The sequence below is a fragment of the Desmodus rotundus genome, chromosome 5, assembly GCF_022682495.2.
Source record: "Desmodus rotundus isolate HL8 chromosome 5, HLdesRot8A.1, whole genome shotgun sequence".
Classification (NCBI taxonomy): Eukaryota; Metazoa; Chordata; class Mammalia; order Chiroptera; family Phyllostomidae; genus Desmodus; species Desmodus rotundus.
Window position 1 is genome coordinate 164,289,926 of NC_071391.1, and position 18,398 is coordinate 164,308,323.

The following is an 18,398-nucleotide window of genomic DNA, read 5'->3' on the forward strand; positions in this document are numbered from 1 at the left end:
CAGTGCTTAAAACATTATTTGTTTCCATTGTATTTTTTATTCTAAGTGTCTTCATAGAATATTAAGGCAGTTACATTTTCCAAATCATAGTACAAGTATTTTCTCAGCTTTATATCTGAAGGGTTTTAGGAACTGTGAATACTGATTGGAAAACATTCTTTGCATTAAATAATAAAGAAATGTATTGTTCTCTTATATTCAGACATTTGAAATACTTTTAAAATTTCTACTTCTGATAAAGAAATTGATTACATTTTTTGAAAGTTTGAGAATTTTTTTTGACATGCAGTTAAGACTCAGTGAAATGCCAAGTATGTGAAAAACTATCTCTTAGAAAAAATATAATACAAAGGAACTATACGATTTTATAAAACTCAGTAAAATTGAAACTACTGTTTTGTACCTGTAAATGAAGTATTAAATCTAACAGAGCATTTTGTTTATAGTTCACATATTAAGGAAGATTTCACACCACTTTCTCCCACTCCACAGTACTCTTAACTTTCCTCCTCACTGGCCACAAAATCTCCTTCTAGGTAATTTCAGTAAATCTCATCTATGCTACATAGCACTAAAAAAAAAAAAAAAAAAAAAGATTTCAAATTGTTCTTTCCTTAGAATATTGTCAGCATATGGTCTTCCTTACTTTCCAATCCCCGTCTTTCACATACGTGATTTATTTAATATTTTTTATGCAGACAACTAGTTCTGGAATTACAGGGGATGGTTGTAGGACCAGCCTACAGACAGTTGTTTGAGCGCGGGGCAGGTGGCCCCAGGGCGGGTGGCAGTGACACGTAACTGCCACAGGGCCTCTAGCCTTGCGTCTGCCCTTTGGTTTAGAAATCTTACGAGATACGTGATTGGTGTGCTTCCTAAATAAACATGGGCATTATAACACAGATACTGTGTAATTATGAACGTTTGCTAGGTGAGCACAGGTGTTACAAAGCAGCTAAAGTAACTTTTAAAGTTTGAACTTAACAGTAATTCACATCAGTATAGCGGGATCTACTTTTCGTATGGTTATTTTTACACAAAGCCCTAACTGGCGTGGACAGGTAGTCCTTTGACACCTCACTCTATCCCTGAGACGTTGGTGTTATTTTTGTGTAAATACAAATACGGTATGTCGGAGAAGAAGGGTGATTGAGCCTTCACTGAGGCACCGTGAACCGATTCTTAGATTTCATGTTGCCCCAACCGCTCTGTGTTGCTCTGAGAGTCATGCCCCTGGTCTCAGGACACTGGAAAACGTGGGAAGGAGAGCTGCTGTCCATCGGGCAGGGGCGGAGGTGAGGAGGGAGAGGCTGCTTGCATCGGAAGCGGCTCCTTGCGGAGTGTGTGCGCCAGCCTGCCCTCCTCAGCGCCAGGCTCTCCACTCTGTGCCTGAGTAGTCCTCGCGGGTCTCCGCAGGCTTGGCCATGTGCTCAGAGTGGTGCCGTGTTGTCCACGAGGATGGCCGTGGGTCAGAAAGTTCGGGAATTTGCAGAGTCACTCAGCTCTTATGTAGCCAAGCTCTTTCCGTCCAACTCCGTGAGCACTTTACATTTAAACTTCTTGTGCCCAACCAGTCACGTAGCAGGGAGAGCAGGAGGAGGGACGTCGGGTGTGAGACAGAGACACCTTTTGGTTGCCTCTCGCACACCCCGGCTGCAGCCCATCCCGCAACCCAGGCATGTGCCCTGACCGGGAATTGAACCAGTGACCTTTCGGTTTGCAGGGCAACGCCCAAGCCACTGAGCCACACCCGTCGGGCTCTGTTAAGTCTTTTTCTGGGATGATGGCAGGAAGACAGATACAAAGAGGATGAGGACTAATTTGATCTCATTTTAGAAATTATCGTTTGAATGTAACACGTCTTCCTGAAATCTTGCCTCTTTTTAAAGGAGCCAGTAAATTTAATAAGATTTAGAAATAAAAAAATAACTTAAATTTTTGTAGGGGGAGTATTTCGCCCAAGTAAACCTAGATTAGTACATATTGGAGACGATGACTTCGTTTCGCTGTTTAACTAACCCACCGTTGTAGACTCGGCCCTCGGTGGGCTTGCCGTGTCCGAGTGGGCTGTATTCAGGGTGACCGATTGTGAGATGCTTTTTTTTTTTAACAAATGAGTATGTCTCATATGCCTACAAATGCTTACAAAGAATGTGTTGTGGGTACTCTAAGGAAGAGAAAAAGACAATGTAGTAAGACCCTTTGAGCATTCATGAAGAAATTGACTCAAAATAATTAGATTTAGGATGATTTAAATGAAAAACTATGGGAAGACAATTTGATCAACATATTGGAAATCATATATTGGACTATGTTAAAATGATATCAGTGACCACTTCTGTGAACTATAGTGGAGTTCTTTAATGCTATTGTTTGTCATTTAAATAATGAAAAGCTTTATTTACAGCAGACAAAAGCAGCGGTATGTAATTGATATCCATTCATTTTATTAAAGAAATCTGATTTGGTAAAAACAATCAGAAAATAGTATTTTTAACATTGGTAGTAAAAGTTTTTAATCCATAAAAAGCCTCATTTATTTTTATGGCAATTTGTGACACATCTGCCTGCTTTATTCGGTTGGAAAAGAAATGTTGGTTCTTGGTGTTTGGTGAAATTGCTTTGTTAAATTATTTTCTAAATTGTTCAACTTTTAACAAATGACGTTTGATACTAACACTGGAAAGCAATTTCAGCTAATTTAGTAGATCCCTCTATAAACCATTGGAACATTAAGATGATATACTGTTCATTCAAGATTATTTTAATTGGTACAATTATTGTAATTTTCTTGCAATTATGTGTTGAGCTAAAAGCTTTTGTCTATATCATTTGGGTTTCTTTTTTTTTGTTAACATACATTTAGTAAGAAGAAAGGGAGTAAGATAAAAATGGTAGATAAAGATTTTCTGTCTTCTTATTATAGCGTTTTAGACAACCATGGAAATATTTTAGCTGTGAAACTTTATTTCTAGTGTTTTTCACTAAGCACTTTAAGCAATGATAGAGGTTTTGAAAGATCCATTTTGTTTTCCTGAAGATGATGTTTAACATTTTTGTTTTGACCCTGCTCAGGAAGTCTTTCACTAGGGATGATGTAGCCAGAACAGTTTTGTGATAAGGATAATACCAACCTTTATTCTGTTTAGATTTTTTTAAATTTTATTTTTATAAAGATTTTATTTATTTTTTAGAGAGAGGAAGGGAGAAAGAGAAGGAGAGAAACATCAATGTTTGGTTGCCTGTCGTGCACCCCCTACTGGGGACCTGGCCAGCAACCCAGGCATGTGCCTTGACTGGGAATTGAACTGGTGACCCTTTGGTCTGCAGGCCCATGCTCAGTCCATTGAGCCACACCAGCCTGGGTGATAGATGTTGATTTTAAAAACAATTGAATATGTTTTGAGAGAGCCTGAGAATGGTAGCCATCTTTCATTTCATTGAAATAGCTATTTGTTGAATAGGCGCTGTAGACCTCTAGTTCGTAACATTTGTATTAAATTCATTATCTTTAAATTATTCAAATAGTGGTATTTCTGCACTTAAGACATTTTTATAATAGAATGTCATCTCATGGTATTTCTTCCTCATATTTAGCCAGAGTTTTCATGAGTTTAATTTTATCACTCCTAGGTTGCCCCGCGCCTCTCCTCGCTCTCATTAACCACCTTCCTGTTTCCTTCACGTTCAGGGGGGTCGTTAGCTGGCCCCCAGGCCCGTGATGTGGCCCAGATTATGCACGAGTTAGTTTCTTTGCATGTGGACTTAAATTACGGGTTTGGATAGCCTGGGAAATTGGGCCTCGTTAGTTCATATTGGTGGAGAGGTCATCTCCTTTGTAACACAAAGTACATGCTTCGTACTGGTGAGTTTTCTCTTAATTTAGGTGTGAGATGCTACAGACGCTTACTCCACAGTTTCACGCGCGCTGTTTTGGTTCTTAAAGGCACCGTTGAGGGTCTTAATGTAGTGCTGTCTTCTCGACGTGCTGTGACCTCTCTGTAGGCGTCCTCGCCATCATCAGTCGATGTTTATCACGTCACTCTCGTGCGCGGCTCCTGGTCTCACCCTCTCTTCCCCAACCGCACTTGCCCTGGTGCATATGGAATGTACACGCTTTATTCAGCAGTGCAGTGTTTTGTCAGCAGCTTTATCGCTTTGTAATGGTGGCCTGATCTTTGCAAAGCATGAGCTGATTCTCCACATAGGAGAGGAAGCTAAGCAGGTTTGTGGGAAAAAATACCTGAAGCAGAAATTGCCTTTTATTTGGATAGACGTAAATAGCATTTGTGTACTTGCCAGGGCTGTTCTGAGGGCTGAGCCTTCACTCCGTGAACAGAGGTGCCTGTGCGTGGATGCAGGGTTGACAATTAAAATGCGCGCACCTGGCGGTGCCTTGTTCATTTGTGTCTGTTGTCTCCGTGGAAAGCAATCGGAAGATCCAGGTTCCTAAAGATAAGTAAGGGTGAAGGGGAGGATGTTTCCGGTTATTTTGATGCAGCTACAGATCACGTCTGCTTTGGTGTTTTGGAGGAAAGAGATGGAACACGTTAGACTGGACGTGTATTGCTGTTTTCTGAGTTTGTGTGTTTCTGTGTCCTGCCACTTATGTGCGCCACTGTGGCCGCCAGGCTCATAGCAGTGCCCGCATGTGCAAGGGAGACCCCTGGCGGGGGCTGGCATACACTTGCTCATTCTGAACAGAGGTATCGAGCCCCTCTCCGGGGCCAGGGGCCGTTTTAGGAGCCGGGCGCAGCCATGAGCAGACAGATGCAGGTCCCTGCCCTCGGGAGCTCACGCTGCATGGAGTGACGCGTGATGATGTCTCCTGCATGTGACTGCACAGCGTGTCAGGAGGTGACAGGCGCTGTGGAGAAATGAAAAGCGCAGACTCCGAGGGACCCAGAGGCTCGGCCAGCCCTCCCCGAGGAGGGAAGTGTTGAGCAAGGACTGGAAGGAGGCGGGAGAACTAGCCATGCAGGTGCCTTCAGAAGCGGGTGTCACCAGAGGGAAGTTTGGGCAGAGGTCCTGGGTGGCCAGAGGGGACTTGGTGAGGGTGGGGGTCGGAGGTGAGGTCAGGGAAGTTGGGATGCAGGGCACGGAAAGGTTTGGGATGACTCTCTCCCAGACTTCGGCTCGGGACCGGGGAAAATGGAGACCCACTGCAGAGTCTGGGACACGCTTCTCGGTGTGCTCCCGGGTGCCCGTCACGTGGTCCTGTCGTGTGGCCCAGCCCGGGGAGCATGTTGTGATGCTCCCATGTGGGGAGAGCGTGGGGATGGGTCTGGGTGGGGAGTGAGTGTCGGTAAGAGCTGTGTGGGGAGTCGCGCCAATCCCACGGTGCGGTGACCTGCATGGTGGGAGTGCATGCAGTGGCGCCTGGTGAGAGCGCCGGGGAGCTGGGGAAGGCGGCCGTGGTCCTGCTGCAGCATCTGGGAGGAAACCAGTCTCTCTGAGCCTCTGCAGGAAGTCGGGACTAGTGTCCTTGTGTGCCTCTCTTTCGTAACGGTTTCTGGTTTCCGAAGATACTTTATTTTCTACTAAAATGATGCTGTTATAAGCCTGCTTTTTGGGTCATTTTTTAAATTGCCCTTTTCCCCCTTGGGCTTGCCAAGGACATAGTATATTTGACTTGTGAGTAGTGTGAGATGGGAGTGGTGGTCTCTGCACGTCAGGAGGACGAGGAGCGGTGATTGGCCAGCGCTCTGCGTCCAGGAACTGGCTCACCCGGAGTTCCAGACGGCCCAGGCCTGGCCCACCCCCCGCTCCCACCCCATCCTTCCCGTCTGGTCTTCCGCGCCACTGCCCCCGCAGCCTGTGTGACCAGGCGTGCCCCGTTGTCCAGGCTTGCAGGAGAAGAGTTCCTTCAACACCCGCCACAGCTGCCCTGCTCTGCACGTTGGCAGTGCTGCGGCTTCAGTGCTCATCCCCGGGCCGGACTGTTAGCTTCGCGGGCTGAAACGTCCTTAGACCTCGCTGGTGCCTTTCTCAGTGCCGTTCCTGCACAGAGCGGCCAGCAGGGGCCATTTCTGGAAGAGTGAAGCAACGTGAGGCTGCCCCTTGGACTGAGGAAAGTGTGGGCTGGGGGAAGGTGGGGAATGAGGAGCCACGTTTTGTTTTGAAGAGAACGCTGCTCACATAGGCCTTTGTCCTGTGCTTCTGAAGGGGGGGTCAGCTGTCTGTTGTTGCACCAGTGGGCCCTGGGGTCAGGCACTCGGGACTGGATCCGAACGCCTAGGAGTTTCTGCCTTGGGTCAGGCGATACGAGGTCAGGTTTTCGGAGGCATTGCCCTGGAGCTGTCGGTGGCTTACGGTTTCTCACCGTTACCGTCCCTTTGGGAACACCGTTGTTTGCAGCTGCTGGGCTCAGCACACTGTCAGGAGTCAGGAGGCCGGTCCCTCTCTCTTCAGTGTGTTTATAGGTGGTTGTCAGTATTGTGACTCGGCGGGACTCCATCTTCCTTCTGTTAAACATTTCGACTGTGTTCATTAAACAAATATTTATGCAGTTTACTGTGGGCGGGGAACATGCTAATGAGAGTCCTGGCTAGTATTACTTGAGCTCTCGACCTCGGGACCTCGGTTCCTTCCTAACGCTGGGAGGCGCAGAGCAGGTGGTCACGAAGACCACCCACCGGGCCTGGTGCGGCTTCCCCAGGGGCCGTGTGGAACTGCACCGCTTTTAGAAATGCGGGCCTAGACTCCTTTTGTTTTTATTTCCAGACATTTTTAATTCATTTTCACGGGAAATTTTGGAATTATTTATTATGTATCAGTGGGAACGTAAGAGCAGGTAGAAATTTTTCCAGAGCATTGAATTTATCCTTTCTATGAAATGCAAAACCTCTGACCAGCACACGTGAAACCCCAGGGGCGTGCTGTTTCTCGTCACCGCAGCGGGCTTGGTGTGGGGCGCCGGAACTCCGCGGTCACACTCAGCACGCAGACCGCTGGGCGTCTGTCTGTCTGTCTAAGCCTGTGCGCCGTTCTCATGGGCGCCGGTGGCTGTGGTTCTCTCCCAGGTAGCGTTCAATAGCTCTCAATAGGGTAGAATTGGTTTTTAAAATACGTTCTCACTTAAACTGGTCACGATGCCATTTTTGGTATTTTATGCTAATGTAGAACAAAGAAAGAATTTTAAATGTTCCAAAGTTCTGTGTTTCTAACTTCAGCATGAAAAACTCAAGTATATTCACTAAGGCTGTTTGGAAACAGAAATAGCAGAATCAGTTTCTCTAATATGTGTATTTTTTAATATGTAAAAGTAATTACCCTTGAGATTTAGTTTGTTTTATACTGCAGTAAGAGTGTTATGCATGTTTACATTTAAAAAATAAATATGACTGTTGAAGGATTCAAACTTATCAAAAATTTAAATATGCCCTTAAATATTTACTTAAAAAGATCAAGCAGAGATTGGTTTTTCCTGAACTTATTTTTTCAACAGGGGTATGTGATCTCAGAATTTCAAGTCAAAATATTTTTAGGTGTTTCACAATATGAGAATAAACAAAAGTGGCGTACAACCAAAATGCCAGCTCGGGGACACAGGCAGATGGGGTGCTGGTGTGGAGCCCGGCCGCCAGTGGCCTCGCCAGCAATACCCCAGAACCCCACAAGATGGCAGCGTCTCCCTGGGAACGTCACTGCAACTGTGGGCCAGGGACCGACCTCCAGCCTTTCCTGTCCCTTGTCACAGCAGAACAAAGAAAACACCGAGCTTAACGAATGTTTTAAACTCTCAAGTTCCATTTCTAAAAAAATAGAAATTTCCATTTCTATTTTTTTTTACAAAATGGCTTCAAAGGACATTTATAAGCACTGAGAATCAAGATTGTAGGCAAATGAATAATTATCTAATCCTCTGGTATAGTTTTTACTAATTTTAATAGTATCTTTTCCTCCTAAAATTCTTTTAAGTTAACTTTTGGGGAAAGGGTGAATATGAAAAAAGAGGAGTTTTTAAAATTGATCTCACAAATTCGTATTCACATTTGGAAACATTAAGTCCTATAAACACTGTGCAGCTGGGGTTCTGTACTTTCTAGGCGTCCGCCCCTCTTTAAGGGGCCTGTGTGACACAGGCGTCGCTCCCCGCAGAGATGCGCTCTTGCGCAGGGTGTGCAGTGCGGTCGTTCTCTGCGCCGGCCCTCGGGGTTTGTTTCGCTGCCATGCGCTGCTTTCTTTCCGTGAGTCGTGTGAAGCTTTTAGAGCTTTGCTGAAGGCAGCGTAACATGGACGGTTATTGTCACTTGGTAGCACCTTGTGTTGTTAGTGCTTCCCAAACAGCTACGGAAATTGGATTTCATTCCTTTCACGGAGATGTTTTTAATACCACACCATAGTCAAACTCTTGATATGAAACAGCGGGCTTCGCCTTTTTTAATGACAGATACTGTTTCCATATTGAGGCAGCTGGGAGTCGTTTCGCCTCTCCTAACCTCTCTGCTGAGTCCCCTCCGTCACTAAAGCTTGAAGAGTCTGCTTGTCATCGGAACCGCTCTGCTGGGAGCCCGCGCCTGCTGGCCACTGGGTGGGCATCGCGCTGGTGCTCGCTGCCCCTGGGGCTTTTCCCTAAAGCAGGACGAATGTACATTGATCGGTTTAAATTATGGTGCTTCCTGACACATCCAGGTAGTGAGGCAGAGGAGCTGCTCTGAAGAGGCTTAAATTAAAGCCCGTGCGTGGTTTGCCCTGCTGCCCTGGTTTACACAGCTCTTTGTTTCTCTACTTAGGTTTGGTGGCATAATGTCGAGAAAACTCTAAATCCTAACTAGATGCAAATGTTCCCGGTTTTAAACTTGCTTGGCATGGTAAGGTGTTTGCAGTTAACCTGACGCAGAAACTTGAAAGATTAGTTGGGGATTTTGCTTCATAGGTGAATCACTAATATAATCTTAAGATGCACCCATTTCTCATAACTAGTTGAAGTTTTGGGTCTGCCTCTCAACTTGGTCCAGGCACCTGGGGCTTCTCACGGGTTTCTGCAGTCTGTGCTCAGGCATGCGGGGTAGGGCGGTGTGCTTGCTTGCGTGATTTTGTGAACAGAAAAGTGTTGGCCTGCTTCCTCCTGCCCAGCTCCCGGCCCCAGGGAGTGCCGTTCTGCACTCAGCACAGCCTCCCGCGAGTTCGATGCGTGCACACCGCAGACTGCAAACCCTGAGCAGTTACAGACTGAGGAAGTGGAAAGACCTCCTGTGCCCACGGACAGATGACTGGATGTTAAGGTGTTGGTGTTACCCGAAGACATCTACGACCCCTCCCGAAGTTCCAGTTGCCTTTTGGGGCAGAAACAGAAACCAGACCTTCACATCCATGTAACTCACAAGGGAACCCAAACAGCTGAAGCAGTCTCAGCAAAGACCGAGTTGGAGGGCTCTCTGCCGCACAACTCACTGTGAAGCACCAGCAGTCCGAGCGGCATGGCGCTGGAGCGAGGACGCCGGCTGGTGGGGCGGGCGTGGGAGTCCGGGGTGAGCCCATGGGCCTGCAGCTGGTCGGGCTCTGACGGGGGCACCAACTCCATTCCATGGGGAAGGGCTAGTGCCTTCTGCCAACGGTGCCCGGACCTCTGGCTAGCCACAGGCACAAAGAGTGATGGTGGACCTGTGTCCCAGAAATCGGCTCAAAGTGGGTCACCTGTGCTTTCCCGAGACTCTCTTTTCATATTGGAAAGTATAATTGAAGTGAGAATTATTACTATGTTTTAAAAGATTTTATTTATTTTTAGGTGGAGAGAAAGAGAGGGAGAGAAACATCAATGTGTGGTTGCCTGCTGTGTGCCCGGCACCGGGGACCCAGCCCGCAACTGGGAATTGAACCTGTAACCCTTCGCTTTGCAGGCTGCCACTTGACCATCGAGCCACATCAGCCAGGGCGGAAGTGACACTTACTTTAAAAGGATAAGTTCGTTGGGAACGATGTGCTTTCTTGTGTCGTTTGTTCGCTCTGCCAGTATTTACTGTGGAAAAGGCACAAGGCAGTGGTGGCCCTGGGCCTGGGAGACCCATTGGGACCAGAACCCTGCAGCTCCCGACTCTGGAGTTCATGGGGTTTACAGTCTGTGGGGGACAGGCAGGAATGAAATAATGCCGCTGGTGCTGTGTGGCGTGCAGGAGAGCATCAGTCCTATGAGGGCTGGGATTAGAGGGGAGCCCCCTGGGCTCCGGTGGGGGGTGGGGGCGGCCCTGAAGGGGGGCGGCGCTGAGCTGCAAAGGATGAGTAGGCGTTCACTCGGCTAGGAGAAAGCATAGTCAGCTCCTGCCAGAGCTTTTGGTTGTCTTCCCATAGGTGGCGGTGGGCTTTAACAAGGCTGCCGTTTTCTCTTTGTTTCTGACCCTGGGCGCAGGGCGGGGCGGCTGTTTCCTGCCTGCCCCGTCGTCTCCCAGAACCTGGGAAGTGCCCCGTGCACCAAGCGTGTGTATTAGTACGTGGGCGTTCTCCTGGGGGGAGGGTTGGAAAGTCTGCTGGAAGTCACGTTTGTTTCATGGTGGTAAAATTCCGGGGCAGTTATGAGTTTTTCCTGTTTAAAAATTTAAGGAAAATTTATCTTAATTTTTAACCTCTTATGACTAAATAATGATACTTTAGGCAGCTACTTTTAGATAAAGTGTGATAAATAATGCCATCTCCATAAATTACGCTCTTAGAACCTGCTTATATTTTTATTTTAAATAGAATTTTTTGCCATGTAATTTAAAACCTCATTTTGAATGGAAGTAATGTGAATGGCTTACATAATTTCTGCCAAGGAATTACTATGGACTTTCTATAAACAACTATCACTTGTGATCAAAAGACTTTTAACTTACACTGCTGTCGGCATCGACAAGCACTGCGGGGTTGCTTTTAGGCTAACTCGGAGCCACTCCTGCCTGAGGTTTCGTAGCGCTTTCTGTGGGCTGTTTAACTGGCGGCGACTTTGATTCACACAACTCATGATGCTGGGAAGGTAAATTCACTCTTAATTGAAAAGTGAAGTTACTTAAATTCTTTGAAGACTAATCTTTGGAAAAATATCTGGAAAAAAAAATAAAGGCACACGTGATTTTGGTGGCGCACTGCCGAAAGCTTCTCATTTACCCAATTGCCTCTTTCGGGAGGAGAGTGTGATGTGCTTACTGGGTGCGAGGGTCAGGATGGGGACTGGGTCTGGACAGCGCAGAGGGGTGTCCGTCACGTCGGGAGCACTGCGCACGCACGCTTCCGCAGAGCTGGCGTGGCGGTTCAGCTCCTTCGTTTCACGTGACACGCCGGCTGTGTGTTTCTGTCTACATCTTTCTGGCTTCTCTTCTGAGTGCTTTATGTTACTCTCCTGAAGCAGATGAGATACTGCAACTGCGCGTGCTCTGACTTGGGGCCACTTCTGCGAGCGACCCTGAGCAGCCACTCTCCGGGTCTTCCGTCTCATCTTAAATAACACTTCCTAATCGGATTCAGTGCAGTTCTGGTACGAAGCAGTCCCGTGTCAGAGTGCGTTTCTACATCATGCCTGTGCCCCCGAGTCTGAAAGGGACTCTTGAAATTTATCAAGGCAACGTTGCTGTCCTTGGTTTCTCCCTAGTTCCCTAGTCTTTTCTCGTTTGCCAATTTTGTTCTCTGGATTTTCCCTTATAGCTCGTAATATTTGGCTAGTAGCCAAATACAGGGTCCTCGCAGAACGGTGCTAGTCCCAAAGAGATAACAGCTGTAACTAATACTAGAGTAGGATCGCAGAGAGATAACAGAGCTGTAACTAATACTAGAGTAGGATCGCAGAGAGATAACAGAGCTGTGACTAATATTAGAGTAAGATGGCAAAGAGATAACAGAGCTGTAACTAATACTAGAGTAGGATCGCAGAGAGATAACAGAGCTGTAATACTAGAGTAGGATCGCAGAGAGATAACAGAGCTGTGACTAATACTAGAGTAGGATCGCAAAGAGATAACAGAGCTATAACTCATATTGGAGGAAGGTCCCATTTCACTCATTGAAGGGCTTGAGAACTCTTACTGCTCCTCTGGAACTCTACTCAGTAAAATCTAGCAGGTAATATTCTCAACTAATTGGGAGTTGAGTGTTTTGAAGATAGCTCCGAATGTACCGTGATTTTTAAGTGGCTTTATGAGATGTAAGTGACATATACTGACAGATTAAAATTGTACAACTCCACAAGTTTTGAGACGTGTTTGTGTTCACCACCAAACCACCACCACCCTCAGGAGAGTGGGCACATCCTTTGGAGTCCCTTCTGGCTCCTTTGTCCCCGCAGCCTGGGCTTCACAGGGAGCCTGTGTCTGCGCTTCCTGGTCCCTAGTGGTAGGTGACGGAGGCCTGCCGCCATGCATTCCCAGGGCTGTGTCCTCCCTCTCAGTGCAGTGTGCCAGGGCGGTGACTCACGTGGATGCCAGCATCAACAGCTCCCCCTTCTCCTGTGGTGTCCGCTCCGTGGTTTCTCGCCCTGTTCGTGGGCATTTGGGTTGCTTCCAGTGTTCTCCTCTGCTCCTTGTCTTCTAAGCTGCCTTTCCCGCTTTCTACCTTTGTTTCTCTGCGGTGCACTTGGGCTTGCTGCCTCAGGTTGGCCGTGGCCTTGCGTGTGGTAGGTTGAACCATATGGAATTGTCAATTTTTGACCATTTTGATTGTAAAAGTGGCAGTTTTACATAGTTTGACAGAAGAACTGTTTATTAAGTATTTATTAAATTTTAGTGTTTGAATTTTTCCCATTACAATTCATCCCTCCAGTACCCTATTCTCCCTGCACACGCCCCTCCCCGACGCACCGATCAGGCTGCGGCCCGCGGTTACAGTTCGGGCCTCTGCCTGGCACAGAGCTGCTGATGTGTAGAAACTCACCGTGTGAGATTCTGCCTGTTGGCTCCTGCTACAGTATTTAATTCTAAGTGGCACACTTTAGTAGGAGCTGTTGTGTCTGTCTGATAAAATGATGGGTTTTTCCCTCTTTTTCTGTATTTCTCTGCCTTATAGATATGCACATGTAGTAAGCACATATTACTTTTGCAATAGAAAATAAACCTTTTTTAAGAAGGAAGAGCCTGTGCTAACTTTTTTCTGGTTCGTGTAGTTTATTTCAAAGTTATTCTTCATTTCGTCTTTGCAAAGGCAGGACCCGTGGCACACTGTCTCAGACACGGCGTGTGGAGCCGTTCAGGCCTCTCGTGTGGGAAAGGACGGCCCACTCAGCCTCCACTGCGGGGGATCGCTGGTGTGCGCGGTGCCTGGCATATGTGTCCCTTTCCTTCCTGTGTCCCTGGCCCAAGTCCTGCCTTTGTTACTTCAGTAATTTTGTAACTGTACCACTTACTTTGCTTTTTTGTTCTTTGAAAAAAAATTTAAGGACAGCCAAGTATGTAATATTTATCTTTATAAATAACCAATTTGTTATGCATACAATTTGCCTTTCTAATGGTGATATTAATGACCTTTTCATTTGTTTCTTGTTTGAAGAATATCAAAGAATATTCCAACAACGAAAGATGTTGAGCCCCTGCTTGAAATAGATGGAGACATAAGAAATTTTGAAGTGTTTTTATCCTCGAGAACCCCGGTTCTTGTGGCTCGAGATGTAAAAACCTTTTTGCCGTGCACTGTAAACCTGGACCCCAAGCTACGGGAGATTATCGCAGGTGGGTATCAGCAGCACATTCAACTTTCCTTCTCTAAAGTTCTCAAAAACGTTCCTGTTTTCAATTCAGCTACGCAAGTTTCTCCTGCTCTGTGGAAAGCCAAGAAGTACTGAGCCCAGCCCTGCACAGAAGGGGGAACGATTAGGGGTCTGAAACCCTCTTGGGGATGTTAAGAAAATGTTATTTACTCAGCTCACTTTATTATGTTTCCCAGCCCACACACCTGAATCTGTACTCTGGCGTTAGAATCCTTTTAACCTTTAGTCGCCACTGTAAGATATCAGTCCATTGTAACTTTTCTGTCACCAATTTTCTGTTCTTAATAGGGATCTTTACCCAGAGAGGTAAGGAAACCCTTCTATCACTTTTTAAATTTACCTTAACCTGGGACTGGACCTTGAGGGCGGTGACGTGGAGCTTCAGGAATAGCGTCAGTCATACTGGAGGCTCCGCTGTGCACTGTGCACACCCTGTGCCGAAACACACTGTGCTCGGCCGGGTCTGCACGGCCGGCCCACCTGGAGTGGCCCGGGGTCAGCCTTGACCCTGTGCTCTGTTTCCAGACCTCTGCTCGAAGGCCGCCGCCCCCGCCCGGAGGCAGACGAGTCATAGAGCTGCCTGCCCGCGGTCTCAGCGAGCGCTGTGCTCACTAGCACCGGCCAAGTGCAAGTCAGCAGGAGATGCTGGCGCGTTGCGAATCGTACGAGTTGTTAGAGTAGCCCAGAGAAATACCTTGAAGAGCTGGAGAACACACTGTAGTTCTGTTCCAGAAGAGAAGAGGCCAGGTGTTGGCGACCTCTCACGTGGTGTGGGCAGCTGGCATGCAACGTGGCCGGGCCTCCCTGGCTGGGCTCCGAGTCGGCAAGAGCCCTGTCTGCCCCTCTAGTGCGGTGGGGCCCCTGGCAACAGGGCCTCCTGCTTCTGTCTGCTGGCGGAAGGGGGCGGTGGTGACGGGCCTAAGTACTGATGTCTTTTCTCCTGCCTGCCGGGGGGCCTCATGTCTTTCAGACGTCCGTGCTGCGAGAGACCAGATGAACATCGGGGGGCTTGCCTACCCCCCGCTGCCTTTGCACGAAGCCCCCCCTAGGCCCCCGTCGGGCTACAGCCAGGCTCCATCTGTGTGCTCTTCCTCCACGTCCTTCAATGGGCCGTTCGGAGGAGGGGTGCTGTCGCCGCAGCCTCACAGCAGCTACTACAGTGGCATGACGGGGCCCCAGCACCCGTTCTACAACAGGGTAAGGTGGTCGGGGTCTCCCGTGTCGCTGCTTCTGCTTATGGGGTTATTGTCATTTTGAAACCGTCCTTTAGTTTTAAAATAGGGAAAAGGTTAAGTTTGAATTTAATGCACGGGGGGGGACCCAAAAAACTGGAATTATCTTCTGGAGGGTGGACCCCTTGTAGTACAGGCTCCCCCGCTAGGTGAGTGTTCTAGGAGCCCATCTGTGTTGGTGAAGCAGCTGGCGTTGTTGTGAGAGGCTGAGTTCAGCTTCAGTGAATATTTTTTGAAGCCTCTTTCCATGCCTTTGCCCATTTCACAATGGGTGATTTATGAGTGCACCTGCCCACACTGAGTGTTCAGCAGTTTTTGACCAAAATCAGCATGACCCCTGTCCCCCACCTTCCCTAGTCACCCAATCTCACCTTGAGCAACTTTTTTTTGTTTCCCTGGATGAAAAAAGTCCTCAAAGAGAAACATTTGCTGATGTGGAAACAAGTGAAACAAAAAACAACAGAAGCACTGAAAGGCATTAAAATCGACAAGTTCAAAAACTGTTTTAAGCAGTGGGGAAAAGGTCTCGCTAGGCACATTGCATCCAATGGAGAGCACTTTGCAGGTGACTGAAGTTTAAAAGTGTAAGAATAAACACATAAGTTTTTATAGATAAATTCCAGGGTTTTTGGGTCCCCCCTTGTGCGTGGTGTTTTAGAAACCGAAAGAACCTCAGTGGGTCCTAGACACCAGCTGAATCTGAATCTGAGCTTTTGCTCTTCCTCATAACCTTGATAAGAAAGTGAGCTCTACGGGGTCAGCAGAGACTGGCCTACGCTTCAGAGGGGCCTGGGTATCTATTTGTTGATGAACAGAAGTTTGATTCGCTATGTTTTGTGTAATGGTTTATACTGGCATTTAAAATAATGATGAACACGCGTTTCTGCAGTAGTTCAGTAACCCTACATTTAACATATATTAGTTTTTAAATGTGAGATAATGACAGAAAATACGCTTAGAGGCCGCAGATGTTCCTGCCAGATAAGCGCACTCCAGCCCGTTTCCAGAGTCTTATTTCAGGCCTTCGGCAGCCACGCGGGCGGCTGGCTCTGGGTGAGCGCGAGGGCTCCCTGTCCGGGATGTGGCAGCGCAGTGCGCCCCCACGGTGTCGGCCCGGCCGCGCAGCAGGCCCGGCCGCCCTCACTGTGCCGCCCGCTGGCACCGCGCCCCTTACCAGGGGCCGGGGCACGAGCCCTAGTGCCAGACCTTCTGGGACTGACTCGTGGTCCTTTGCAGGTTTTTTCTTTCTTTGTCTCCCTCTTTAGTCTGGTTTGAGGAAACACAGGGGCTACTGCTCGAGAAACCACGGGCACGTCTATATAAAGTCCGTGTGAGCTAGGGAGAAAGAGAAGTTTAGAACAGGCTGGCAAAGAAGGAACCCCAGAATTCAAATCGAGTTTTCAATTTGAAAAGTGTCGGCCACACGAGTGATTAACCACACCGTCCCAGGAGGCCCTCGGCGTCACCCCGTTCTCTGCCCTGACAAGGAGGGAGAAGTGGGGCGGTGGTGTTTTGTGACGCACGCTGCCCCCGTAGCCCGTGACTGCCTGGGAGGCAGTGGGAGAGGCAGGCTGTGCTCCCGCCCTCAGACCTGCTGTGGTTTTACCGAGACCACCCGCTGGCCTCCAGGTGGCAGTTAGACTTCCGGCACCAGGAGCCGCCCGGGCCTGGACCTCCGCTCCCCATTCACAGGAGTACCAACCACGTGCTCCTTTAATAACGTCCTGCTTTTAGAACAGTAACATTTTTCTCATGTTTTTAGGGCTCGTTATTTTTTTGCTCTAGTTATCTGAGGTTTTTAGTCTGAAAGTAGAAGCAGAACAATTTTCCTAAAATAGGAGGAGTAATAAAGGTGTTACTTCAGTGTAATGAAACTTGGAGAATTTTAATCTTTGTTGTTAGCCTATGTGATCTGATAGTGCCTGTTACCAAGAAGCGTGTTACAAATACTCCCTGTAGTTACAATCTCACCTGGGCCGTGGATTCCTCGTTTAGAATGTGCCTGCTCATTTCGGAGCTAGAGTCAGCTCCAGGAGCTCAAGGCAGCAAGCGTGCCTGGAGTCCGCGCTAGGGTGCCTTCATATCTCCAGGAGTTTTTAAAAAATCTTAAGACTATTTTTGTAAAGAATAGTTTTCTATTAAGATTCCATCTGCTTTTTTAAAAAAGAGCTTGTGAGTTAATATTTGTAAATCACTTAGAACCTGACACAGAAAAATAAGCCCATAAGAGAATCTCTTGCATCATCTTATAAGGGGTAAAACTTTTGTTACTTAAAATAAAGCTTTTAGTGTATCGACAATATAACAACTTAAATAAGAGGTCAGGTTTGGGTTTGATGGCTTCCAGAGTACGAGAAGGTTTTGTCCTTTTGTTTTGTCACCTGCATTAAAACCTGGTGCTGCGTTTTGTTGGTCAGTTTCATTTGCTAGCTCTCATCACACTTTGAGTTCTGTGGTTGCTCACCCCATTCTTTTGTTGCATGTTTTCTCCATAGCCGTTCTTTGCCCCACACCTTTACACGCCAAGGTATTGCCCTGGCGGCCCCCACCATCTCATCTCACGTCCGTCTGTAAAATCGGGTTTGCCCAGAGAGCAGAGCAATGGCCTAGTAAGTATGCAAAAGGGTAACTAAAGTGTTAATCCAGTAAGAAACAGCTAGAACATTGGAGTTCGGTTATTAGCTTTCTGTAGTAAAAGAGTACAACCTATTTTATAAATCGTTTTAAGGAACGTAAGTTAGCACTAACGTAAAATGTATTTTGCTTTCGTATCTGTTGAATATCTGTGGAGGAGACGGCTGGCAGCCTTGGCGGCCCAAGGCCAAGCTGTGTGCGGCCAGCGTCTCTCATTTACGGCGCTGTGTTTGCTGCCGGACTGCTAGCTCTGAGCCTCCATGTGTGCTCACTGCTAACGTCTGTTAAAGGACACACGTGTGGCGTGTGTGTATGTGTTAGCTCTGCCATGTAAAGATTGGATGATATATTATTGAAGGAACATTTTAAGCTAATGTCAGAAGTTAAATAAAATTATTCAAATGTACTATTGAATCTAATCCAAAACAAAATATATTTGTGCCTAACATTCTAGGTGTTCCTGATGATAATTAGTTTAATAATTTAAAAAAGAGAAAGTCCCTGTTAATATATTTTTATAAATTGGGAGGCAAAAGCTACAGGACCTAATCTTCTCTGTAAATTTTTCAATGTTGTCACTGAAGGAAAGATGAAGGAAAGATCTAATCCCTTCCAGGTTTCCATGTTTTATGTTGTTATTTTGCCATCGTGTTCATCCCTCCCCCGGTGCGGCTCACCCCCGCCTTTCACCCACACTCTTGTTCTGTGTTGGTAGGAGGTTATCCAGGAGGACGCTGCAGAGGGGCTGCCCTCGCCCACAGCCTCCTCGAGGGTAATGCACAGTCTGCGCTGGCCGCGGTCACTAACTCTGCGTCTGGGGTGTGGCGGCCGCTGGACAGAGCTGCTGGCTACTAATCATCGTGCTC

At 47.3% G+C, this 18,398-nt stretch overlaps 1 protein-coding gene across 8 annotated transcripts in view; it reads left to right on the plus strand.

Annotated features, from left to right (window-relative positions):
- KIDINS220 (kinase D interacting substrate 220) overlaps nucleotides 1–18,398 on the plus strand; it is a 73,143-nt gene that overhangs the window by 34,962 nt on the left and 19,783 nt on the right. For 5 of the 8 annotated variants that reach the window (XM_053923707.1, XM_024552441.3, XM_053923709.1 and 2 more), the window contains 3 exons: nucleotides 13,450–13,628; nucleotides 14,637–14,863; nucleotides 17,394–17,507. In XM_053923707.1, coding sequence (XP_053779682.1) covers nucleotides 13,450–13,628; nucleotides 14,637–14,863; nucleotides 17,394–17,507 — 520 coding nt within the window. Of the gene's footprint in view, nucleotides 1–13,449; nucleotides 13,629–14,636; nucleotides 14,864–17,393; nucleotides 17,508–18,247; nucleotides 18,305–18,398 lie in introns of all 8 variants that reach the window. The other 3 variants (XM_045189581.2, XM_045189582.2, XM_053923710.1) reach the window with 2 other exon arrangements.